Source organism: Phascolarctos cinereus, unplaced genomic scaffold (assembly GCF_003287225.1).
Source record: "Phascolarctos cinereus isolate Bilbo 61053 unplaced genomic scaffold, phaCin_HiC Scaffold_2;HRSCAF=192, whole genome shotgun sequence".
In the NCBI taxonomy this organism is placed as follows: Eukaryota; Metazoa; Chordata; class Mammalia; order Diprotodontia; family Phascolarctidae; genus Phascolarctos; species Phascolarctos cinereus.
In genome coordinates, this window is record NW_027555625.1 from 270,715,603 (window position 1) to 270,727,617 (window position 12,015).

At 44.0% G+C, this 12,015-nt stretch overlaps 1 protein-coding gene across 3 annotated transcripts in view; it reads left to right on the forward strand.

Annotated features, from left to right (window-relative positions):
- The window catches only part of COL27A1 (collagen type XXVII alpha 1 chain), a 242,693-nt gene that overhangs the window by 149,074 nt on the left and 81,604 nt on the right, over positions 1–12,015 (forward strand). For all 3 annotated transcript variants that reach the window (XM_020965661.2, XM_020965662.2, XM_020965665.2), the window contains exon 28: positions 11,612–11,665. In XM_020965661.2, the coding sequence (XP_020821320.1) occupies positions 11,612–11,665 (54 nt within the window). The remainder of the gene's footprint in view (positions 1–11,611; positions 11,666–12,015) is intronic.

The following is a 12,015-nucleotide window of genomic DNA, read 5'->3' on the forward strand; positions in this document are numbered from 1 at the left end:
TTTATTTCCCTATGCCTCAGCTTCCCAATCTTTACAGTAAGGGGGGGTTTGATTAAGGGATAAAGTTGGATGGATAGGTTTGGGCCAGATTATGGGAGGCCTTGAAAGGCCAGACTATATTTGGTACTGAAGGGAAAATGAAGCCACTGAAGATTTGAAATGAATTTGGAAAATAGGGAAGGGAAGAGTGGAGATTCACAGAATTGGTTAGAGAATCATCTTCCATCATTCCCAGCAGAGACAGGTAGTGGATGGAGATGCAGATTGTGTGTGTGTATGCATACACACACATATATGTATGTATATGTATATATGTGTGTATATGTATGTAATTCCATTTTTATTAATATCTTTCATTTTAACATTACATTCATTTCATTTTCGTTTCATTGTCCCCTCCCCTTTCCTCCCTAGCAAGCCATCCCAAGTAGCAAAACTTAAAAAGAAAAAGGAAGGAAGGCAGTTCAGCAAAACCAATTAGGTCTGACAGCATACGTAATACTCTTCCTCTTCAAAGAAGAAGGTATATTTTCTCAACTCTCCGGGGCCAAGCTTAGCTATTACTAATTACAAAGTGTTCAGTTTGTTGTTTGTTCCATTTCCATTGTTATCGCCGTGTGTGCTGTTTTCCTTCTGGTACTTACTTGACTCTGCTTTGTTTCACGTCTTTCCTTTACTTCACTGTATTCTTCATTCATGTACTGTAGTTTGTACACGCACCCTTTCCCAAACAATGGCCGTCTACTTTGTTTCCAGTTCTTTGCTATCACAAGAAGTCCTGCTATGAATATTTTGGCATCTTTCTTTCCCTCTTTGAACTCGTTGGGGTATATACTTAGCAGTGAGATGTCTGGGTGAAAGGGTATGGATAGTTTGCTTTTTAAGCATAATTCTAAATTGCTTTTGAGACTGCTTGGACCGGGGGCAGAGAAGCTGCAGCCTCGAGGCCACATGTGTCCTTCTAGGTCCTTGGGTGTAGCCTTTTGACTGAGGCCAAATTTTACAGAACAAATCCCCTTAATAAAAGGATTTGTTCTGTAAAGTTTGGATTCAAAGGGCCACACTTGAGGACCTACAGGGCCACATGGGGCCTCGAGGTTGCAGGTTCCCCACCCCTGGCTTGGATCAATTCATAGGTCCACTTATAGTATATGAGTATGCCTGTGTTCCCATACAGAGCGCAGGTTTAGGAGGGAAGAAGACAGATTTTGTTTTGGACTTGTTGAATTTGAAAGGCCGAAAGGGCATTCAGATGAAGGTGTCCAGGAGGTGGTTGGAGATATGAGACTGGAAATCAGGGGAGAACATGGGGCTGAAGAAATAGATCTGGGAGTCATTTCATAGTCATCTTTGAGTCTTCCCTCTCAATCTCTTCAGTTTTTCCTTTTGGTCTCTGTCCCATGTGTTTCATTTCTATTACTGACACTCTGGTTCATGATATTATTGCCACTTGCCTAATCTGGTGCAGTAGCCTCCTACCTAACTGATGGGATTGCTCCGAACACAGTGCTTTGTCAACTGTCAAACATGATGTAAGCATGGTGGTTGTGGAGGTGATGGTGATGAGGAGAGAGCCCACCCCTTTCAAACTCCATGATCCACAGTGATAATTCTTCTCCATATGCTTGCATTGATCTGTGGCAAGGGACCCCAGTGCTCCCAAGGCCAGATGTTGATTTGAGCTAGAGATCAGGAGACCGAATCTGTCTAACTGGGCTCCCATTGCTCGGAAATTGCTTAATGAAAAACAAGCATCTTGTCACTGGCATCTGTCGTCAGTTCCACACATATTCTATCAATTATCTCTCTCCAGGCAGAAGGAATATCCTGGCCTTGATTAATGTGTATCTCCAAGGGGGATCTCTCCTGTTGGATGAGAAGGGGCTAGTCCCAGCCAACAAATCAGATAAAAACTTTTCCCCATTCTGCAGGAATTGATTAATAACAATTGTTATTGTAGTAGTTGCCATGGAAATGAGCCAGCAATGAATAAGAGACTCAGTTGTAGAGTAGAGAGAGGAGAGAGAGGCAGTATGGTCCAGCAGTAGAATACTGGTTCAAAAATGGGCACTGAGTTCAAATCCTCATACTATCACTGGTCTACTATATGACTAAAACTCTTCCCACCTTTGCTTCTTCCCTGGAAAATATTTTCCTGCCTCCCAGGGAAGGGCAGATACTGCAGGGAAGTGGGGTTTCTACCACAGAAGCAAGATGCCACCCACTCCTTTGTCATAACCCATTCCCTCCAAGGGGTGATCTTGAAGGAGCCAGAGGGCAAGTGTCTTGCACATGATAATGCCGTGTTTCTACAGCACTTTAAGGGGTACAGAGTGCTTTCCTTAACCTGGGAAGTAGGTCATATGAGCTTTTTTACCCCCATTTTACATATGAGAAAACAGGCTCATGGGAGGTTCATGGCCAAGTTCATATAGCTAGTATCAGAGAAAAAATTTGAACTGAAGATTTCATTCTAGATGTTGAGTGCTCTTTTCAGCGGTTAAAGGAACCCAGAATCCTTAGCTCTTAGTCTGTGGCTCAGGCCACAAGCTTTGCTGTCACCTTTCTGCCAGAGAATATCTACTCTAGTGTATGCCATCTTCTAGGTGGAGTGGCTGATGAGGAGATTGGGCTGCTCTTGTCCTGCCAGCCAAGTCACTTCTCAAGCAGGCAGCATGGAAGGCATTCTGTTCCTGCATCAGAGAACCAGCAACATGCCTAATTCAGTCAGCACAGGCAGGGGCCAGATTGGGGCTTATGGAGCCCCCAGCACAAAGGGGCTTTAAGGCCGCTTCCAGTAGGGCTGAGCTTCCTGTGCCAAGTGGTTAGTTTGGTCTGGAACAGGCAAGGAGAGGGGACTGTTTCTAGCCTCCCCATGGGCACCCACAGAGCTGGCTAGATGCCTTGCTCTTCCTGTTGCCATATTCCTCCTCCCCCCACACTGGTCATGCCTTTCCCGTAGTCAAGCCTCAGCTGCTGCTCCACTCCCTGGAGGCCTTCACCCTTCCAAGGTGAGGCAACTGATGAGCCTCAATGAATAAGCATTTCGTTCCTTACTCATTGTGTATCTGGTCCTGTGCTAAATGCATGAAGACACAAAGAAGACATGGTTCTTGCCCTCAAGGAACATACCATCCAATGGGGAAACAATACTAACACCGTGGAATCAAGAGGGTAAATTGTTTGGTTCAGATTCTAAATTCAAAGGAGAAGGAAATTAATTAGATCAGGAGTAGTCAGGAAAGGTTAGAGCATTTAGAGCTGCAAAGGAGAGATCACTAAGTCCTGGGATCCTTAACCTGGGGTTGGTGAACTTGTTTTTTTAAAAAATATTTTGATAATTGTGTTTCAATAGAATTAGTCTTTTTTGTAATTCTATGTATTTTATGTTATGCATGTAAAACATTATCTTTAGAAGGGAGGGGGCCTATAGGCTTCACCAAACTGCCATAATGATCAATGACACAAAACAGGTTACAGGAGTGTGCTGGTAAATGGTTAACCACTGGCTCACTGGGGGAAAAACTATGTGCATGACACACTTTTAAGTTTAGTCTGCATTATTAAAATTTTTCCTTCACCTCCTTTAAGTCTGGACAATCTGCAAAATAATAAATTAAACCCTGATTTGGAGCACTTGCTGATTTACAAGGTGTAAATGCTCATGCTGAAAATTTAGCAACCAGCTCTCTCAAGCCCATATGAGCAAGCTCCAGCTCACCACATGTGTTAGTACAAGCCCTTCATTTTATAAATAAGAAGACTAGGCCTACAGAGGTGAAGTAATTTACCTGGGAACATTTAAGCAATGAGTAACAGAGCTGAGATTTAAGCCTGCTGCTGTAATTCCAGGTCCCCGTCTCTCTCTGCTGTAGCGGAGGAGGGAGCTGACTTGGGCTTAGATAGATAGGTGGGACTCCGGATTCAGAGAGGAGAAAGGAGGTGATTTTAAGCAAGAGAAACCAAAATGAACCAAGGGATATAAGATTCCTCCTGGAGGATTCAATAGAATCCCTGGAATTGTCAATAGAATGTAACCTCCTTGAGGGCAGGGACTGTTTCATTTCTGGTTTTGTGCCACTAGCACCTGGCATATGGCAGGCACTTAGTACATGCTTGTTAACTGATTGATTGATAAGCCTGGATGGGCTCAGATTAGCCTGGAACACCCAGCATAGTAGTTTAGACTTATAAACCGAAAGACACAAGACATGGGCGGACCAGACGAGAATTTGAAATGCAGGTAGAGGTCAGAAAGACAGGCCCAGACAGGAGGGCTGATATTAAGCTTCATGGATTGTCTGGGTCTTTGAACCTGCTTATCAAGAGAGTGTTGACCGTTTGCCAGGGTGTAAGGGCAGGGTCATGCTGGAGGAAAGCTGCATGCGAACCAGAATCCACACCTGGTCCAGGAACTCAGGAAGCCAAGTCAATCCTGATGCTACAAATCAAGTTACTCCAACCTTCTATCTCAGCAAGCTGGCTGGGAACAGGGCCAGTTTGAGGAATTCAGTCAGAGGGAAGGGCCACCTTGGCAGCTGGGGACGCTCTTAGGAGAGATTCCTGGGTCCCTTTCCAACTCCCCAGGCAAGGCACTAAGCCCTTCTTTGAAAAAAAAGCACTTTTGTAATTTTTCTTTTAAAAATATATGTATTAGTTATTTATTTTTAACATTCTTTTCTTTTTAAATTTTGAGTTCCAGAATCTCTCCCTTCCTCTCACCCCTCCCCACCCACAAAAGGCAAACAATATGGTGTTAATTATACACGTGAAATCATGTAAAACATTTCCATATTAACCATATTGAAAAAAAAGCAAAAAAAAGTGAAAAAATTATACTCAATTTTCGCTCAGAGTTCATCAGTTCTCCTTCTGGAGGTGGATGGCATTTTTTCATCATGAGTCCTTTAGAGTTGTCTTAGATGACAGCTATTGATCAGAGTAGCCAAGACTCTCACAGTTGATCATCATTGCCTCATTGCTGTTACTGTGCACGATGATCTGTTCTTTTCACTTCATTTTGCATCAATTCATATAGGTCTTGCCATGTTTTTTTTTCTTTTCTGAAGCTACGCCCCTTATCATTTATTACAGCACAATAATACTCTATCATAATCAGATGCCACTGCTTATTCAACCATTCCCCAACTGATGGGCATCCCCTCAATTTATAATTCTTTGCCACCACAAAAAGCTGCTACAAATATTTATGCACAATTTTCTAGCCCTTTGGGTTCCAGATTGTTCTCCAGAATGGTCGGACTAGTTCACTACTCTACCAACAGTTCATTAATGTACCTATCTTCCGTAATCTCCTCCAGCACTTGTCACTTCTGTTAGGTGTGAGGTGGTACCTCAGAGTTGTTTTAATTTGCCTTTCTCTAATCAGCAGTGATCTAGAGCATTTTTTCATATTTCTAAGATAGCTTTGATTACTTCATCTGAAAACTGCTTGTTCATATCCTTTGACCATTTATCAGTTGGGGAATGGCTCTTTTTTTTTTAATTTTACTCAGTTCCCTATATATTTGAGAATATATTTCTCTTTATGAGAGGAAGTTGCTGTAATTTTTTTATATTACATAGACAATGGTGTATGGTGCCTTTTTAGCAAAATGTAGTTTCCCTGATTATCTCTTTCAGTTTGCTTTTGCTTTGTCTGAGATCATGATTGCCACCTCTGCCCTCTTCACTTCAACTGAAGCATAATAGATTCTGCTCCAGCCCTTCATTTCAACTCTATGTGGGTCTTTCTGTTCCAAATGTGTCTCTTGTACACAACATATTGTAGGATTCCAGTTTCCAATCATTCTGCTATCCATTTCCATTTTGTGGGTTACCTTATCTCATTTGCAATTATGATCACTAACTGTGTATTTCCCTCCATCCCGTTTTCCTCTATTTATCCTTCTCTCTTTTTATCCTGTCCTTTCTCAGAAGTCTATTTTGCTTCTGACCCCAGTCTACCCTCCCCTTTATCATTCCCCCCATGTCTCTTATCCCCTTCCCCTCCCATCTGTGTGTTGGGTGAGATAGATTTCTGTACCCAACTGAGTGTTTCTTCCTTCTTTGAACCAGTTCTGATAAGAGTGAGGTTCAACATTGCCTGCCAATCCCTCCCTCGTGTCTTCCCTTCCGCTATAAAAGCTCTTCCTCGTGCACCTTCTTTATGTAAGAAAATTTGCTCTGTTTTACCTCTCTCTTCCCCCTTCTCCCAGTGCATTGCACTTTCTCTCCCCTACATTCCTTTTTGGAGATCATCCCAACATAATTGACTCACACCAGTGCCTTCTAACTATGCAGACTCCTTCTAACTGCCCTAATAGTGATAAAGTTCTTAGGAGTTACATGTATCCTCTTCCCATATAGGAATGTAAACAATTTAACTCCATTGGGTCCCTTATGATTATTCTTTCATGTTTACCTTTTTATGCTTCTCTTAAGTCTTGTATTTGAAAGTGAAATTTTCTGTTCAGCTCTGGTCTTTTCATCAGGAATACTTGGAAGTCCTCTGTTTTATTAAATATCCATTTTCCCATGAAGGATGATACTCAGTTTTGCTGGGTAGGTTATTCTTGGCTGTAATCCTAGCTCCTTTGCCTTCTGGAATATCATATTCCAAATCCTCTGTTTCTTTAATGTGGAAACTGCTAAATCTTGTATTATCCTGACTGTGGCTCCACAAGTTTGGAAATGCTTCTTTCTGGTGGTTTGAAATATTTTCTCTTTGATTTCGGAGCTCTGGAATTTGGCTACAATATTCCTGGGAGTTTTCATTTTGGGATCTCTTTCAGGAGGTGATTGGTGGATCCTTTCAATTTCTATTTTACCCTCTGGAAGATATTGGGGTTTTATAATTTCTTGAAATATAACATCTTGACCCTTTTTATGATCATGGCCTTCAAGTAGTACAATAATTCTTAAATTATCTTTTCTTAAGCTATTTTTCAGGTCAGTTGTTTTTCCAATGAGATAGTTCACATTTTTCTTCTATTTTTTCATTCTTTTGACTTTGTTTCATTATTTATTGCAATCCCATGGAGTCATTAGCTTCCAGCTACCCAATTCTGCTTTTTAAGGAATTCTTTTTTTCAGTGAATTTTTGTACCTCTTTTACCATTAGGCCAATTTTGTTTTTTAAGGTGATTGTTTTCTTTAGTGTTTTATGTTTCTCTTTTTACCAAACTGTTAATTAATTTTATTGCATTACTCTCATTTCTTTTCCCAATTTTTCCTCTGCCATGCTTATCTTGTTCCTTAATTCTTCCAGGAATTCTTGCTAGCCTTGGGTCCAATTAGCATTTGTCTTTGAGGCTTTGCTTGTAGCTGTTTTCACTTTGCTGGCTTCTGAGTTTGGCTTGGCATTCTCTGCCCCCATAGTACCTTTTTATGATCAAGTTCCTTTTTTTTTGCCATTGGTTCATCTTCCTAGCTTATTTCTTCACTTTGAACTTTATGTTATAGCTAGGCTCTGCTTACCGGGGTGGGGGGGGGCGGGTAGGAAGACATTGTCCCAAGCTTCAATATTTTTTGTGCTGGTCTTTTCAGAGCTAATTCTGGAGGTCTTCAGGTTTTCAGTGCTTCCAAGTTAATGTTATTCTGGAGAGGTGTGGTCACTGCTCTCTTGGTCTGCCATCCACTCTTTATCTGGGAAAGTCCTCTACTCCCCTGCCACTGCAAGTACTACTGCTTCTCTTGGCCCTGGAACTGTGACCAGGGTTGCTGCTCCCTTGTTATTAACCACAAGCTCTCCTTTCCACCCTGGAACTGTAACACAGAACTAAATATGGCAGTGGAGTTACCAATCAGTGCCAGCTGTACCCAGTGCCAGCAAAGGGTCCCTTCTCATCTCTTTCTGACCCACCCCCAGCTCCCAAAGCTGCTGCTGCTGCTGCTGTCGTGACCGCCTCCAAAGTTGGTCCTCCACTGTGCTCCAGGCCTTCGCCCACCCCAGTGTTACAGACCTGTCCTGTGGACCTCCTAAGTTGTCTTAGGCTGGAAAAAATGTCTCCTTCTGATCTTTTGTTGGCTCTGCTGCAGAATTTTATTTGAGGTGTTAATTTAAAGTTGTTAGGAAGGGAATGTTGGGAGAGCTCCATTGGGTCCCTACTGCACCATCTTGGCACCCCCTCCCCAACTTAGCCTTTCTAATCCTCAGTCTCCACAGCCATACGCTGGGCATCAGAGAGACTGGAGAGTCACTAACAGGCCCCCCAAAATGATGGGTGAGTGAACTTTGAAGCGGCCTGCTTAAGGGAGTATCATGCCTGAGCCTCAAGAATGAGACCTCAGGGACATGGGACCTGAGGGTCTGGGAGATCACCACGTGGAAATGAGCTGCTCTCTTGCATGTGAAATCTCCAGCCTTATTAAGTCCAGCTGTGGCTCATTCTTCCCAGTTATGTGGATGCTGTAGCCAAGTCCTAGCCTGTGTGCCTTTGAGGAGGCTCTAACCTGAGCTGTAATAATATTAGGAACTGGGAAGGAACCTTTGGCTCGATCTGAGAAGGAGGCTCAGAAAGGGGAGAGAACAAGCTATGTCTTCCTTTCTGTTGCCATCATCATTGATTGGTGTTCATTTTGAACTTTGTCTGAGAGCTGGACCCCAGGGGCTTGGGAATGGGGTGGGACAACTTCCTACCAACCAGTTGCCTCTCAGAGGACCCAGGCAATGAGAATTCTGGGGGCCATGGGTGTGTATTAAATAATATTATAGGATCATAGGTCTAGATGTGGAAGGGACTTCAGAAGCCATGTGGTCCAACCCCCTCCTTATTGCAGATGAGGAAACTGAGGCCCAGAGAAGTAGTGATTTGTTCAATGTCATACATGCAGTAGCTCCAGGAGTAAAGACAGGGCTCTAACATGCTCGGACTTCAGATCAGAAACAAATTTAGGTTTAGGGTTAGGGTTATAGTCAGAGGCAAATTTAGGGTTACATCTTTATATCAAACCAAGCTATCCTATGTGTGTATGTGTCATTATATGAAACTAATGAGCAGGGTGACCTTAGGCCAATCCACTTTTCTGAGCCTGAGTTTCATCATGTTTGAAGTGAGGGTGTAACACTAAATCTCCAAGGGGCCCCTTCCCCTCTGACCACCTGAGTCCAGGTTTTAATCCTTTATTTCATTTGTTCCTTACAATGAAGTAGGCATGGCAGGGATTATTATCCCCACTTTACAGACAAAGAAATTAAGACTGAGAGAAAGAAAGCGACTTGCTTAAGACCGTCCCCTAAAATTACTGGCTGAGCCAGGAGCAGAAGCCAGACCCACCTTTCACCTTGTCTTTTGGAATTTCCCAGTTCCAAATTGCACATGTATTGTGGTTAGGAGATAGCCTCATAAAAATGGCAGACCCTTGCCCAGCCTCCCTGCTTCTGGTGTCCAGGAGTCAGATCTGTTAATTCTTCGGGCCAAACAAGTTTCCTCACCCTGGATCCACTCCATCAGCAGCCTGGTGTCTGCCTCGTAGTAGGCATTGTGACCCTCTTCCTCTGCACTGGGAGCACTGAGGAAGCAGTGGAGATGGAAGCAGCAGATGGAGTTATTTTTCCAAACACCAGAGCGGGGCTGTGGCTTCCCCCCTGGCAGCTGGAGAGAGACTCTCCATGCTCATAAAATGAACACACCCGGTCTGGGAATCAGGGAGATGGGAGTGCAGGGGAATCTTCCCAAACCTCCAAAAGGATTCTGTTACTCACACTTCTATGCAGACCTTTACGGTAGTCACTGTGGTGTGTATAGCCACACAGATGGGGCTTAGCGTCTGGAAGAAATGAGGCAAATGCTTATACCTGCTTCTTCTCCTCTCTCTTTATCCCCTTCTTTTCTCTCTCACTTTTTCCCCTTATTTATCCCACTCTTCATTCTTCTCTGCTGCCCTCCTTTCATCCATCTCTCTATCTTTTCTCCTTCCTTTACTATCTTGTTCTCATTCCCTCTCTTTTTCTTTCTTTTCTTCCTTCTCTTCCCCTTACTACTTCTCTCCTTCCCCATCTCCTTCATACCTTCTCTGTTCCCTTCATTGTCTCCGCATTTCTTCTCCCCCTCTCTCCAATCCTGCCCAGACCATCTTTCCTCTGGCGCCAGAGTGGACTTAGATTTTGCTGTCTGCTCAGAGCCTTCTCAAGGGATATTTGCTTGGGAAAGGTCAGGGTAGGACACAGCCTTTCAAGGTGATCCTGTTGTCTCAGCCTGATAATAATACTGATAGCTCACACTTATATAACACTTTACAGTTTACAAAGCACTTTCTTTACAACAGCATAGTAAGATAGGCCATGTGCTATACCCATTTCGCAGATGAGGAAGCTAAAATCCCAAGTCTATATCCAACAGTCTTTTTACTACACACTGACTAGCTAAGTGAGGGCGAGAGGAGCTTTGGTATATTTTTCATAAAACTGTAGATGTCCATATTGTCTCACCTGTTAGAATGTATTGTTTCATTTCTGGTATGTATCGCCAGCACCAGGACATTAGCTGACTAACGCTCATTAGTTGACTGATTGATGCTTGAGTGGTTTTGGGAAGGATTATAGGGCCATAGATCTGGAGTTGGAAAGGACCTGAGAAGCCATCAGGTTCAACTCGCTCATTTACAGATGAGGAAACTGAGACCCACGGAGAGCATTCGATGACTGGCCCGGAGTCACAGAGCTAGTAAATGTCTGAGGAGGCATTTGAACCCAGGCCTCACTGACTCCAAATCCATCACCTCTTCCCCATTCTAGAGAGTGTGTGGTTAATGGTACTTAGGGCCACCATACCTCCCCAAGTGATTGATTATTGGATGAAGGAAAGAGAAGGGTGCAGTCAGTTGAGTGATATTGTCACCTTTTAACAAACTTCCAAAAATGGCTGAGCCTGACCCCACCCTCTGCTTACTGACTTACCTGACTCTTCCCAGCCAGTAGTCAGCAATGGCTGATGGTTGCATCCATCCTTTTGGAGCGGGAGTGCTGCTGCTCCTACCACTAACTCCTGACACACCAGTTCAAGTTATACCTCTGATTCCTTAAATCTGACGCCTGCTGGAAAACAATCCTTACCTACCTATACAAATCAGAGACCTTCTGCAGCTTAGTAGATAGTTTAATGAGCTGCTGTGGCCAAAAAATATTCCCCGCCTGATGGCCAGTTAGAGAGGGCAGGCACATGCCATCTCTGGGCCCATGCACCCTTTTTTTTCCTGGGTTGCTGTGACCTGCCAGAGAATACAAGTTTATTGGCGTTCACTTGGCTGTGTTGCACGATGTTTAGAGAGCCTGCATGGGAACAAGGAGGGCACACAGTCAGCTTTCACCTCTGATACATACTATGTGACCCTGGGCAAGTCACTTGACCTCTTGCCCCAGGCAATCCCTAAGACTCTAAGCTGCAGGGCTGCTAATGATCTACCCTGGAAGAGGTAGTTTTCTCAATGAAAGTTTCCTATACCAAGGAAATTTCAGATCTAGACCCAAAAGTCCAAATGGGATATCCAGCCCTCTACAGTTTTCAGCAACTTTTCTCTTTCTCTGGGAGGCATAGTGCTGGTCCCCAGTCTCCTCCCACCCCCCACCCAAAGAAAGCACTTTTCTAACTTCATGGTTCTCTCACTACAGGGACCTCCTGGAACTCGTGGGCCACTGGGGATGCGAGGAGCAAAAGGACGTCGGGTAAGCTCCCTCAGAGATCTCTAGCGGCTGGATCATCTCCTAGGGTGGGAGGCCCCAGTAGGCTGTGCTGAGGGGATGAGGTCATGAGGAAAGGAAAGGAGAAGGGAGACAGCGAGTACCAATCCTGACAACTTTCAGGATGTTTGGGAAGTGACCTCTCTTCATCTGAGCCTTCTAAAGAGAACTCCCCTTACGTTCCTTTGAGGATCACTCCATCCACCCTGTCCTTCCCTCCCCCACTGCCAGGCATAGGAGGGATGGCGGTCAGTGTGTCCTTTGGCCCAATAAACATCTTTGCCTATGTGGCCAGACGCAGAGGCCAAACCCAGCTCTGTGTGCAGTACTGAGCT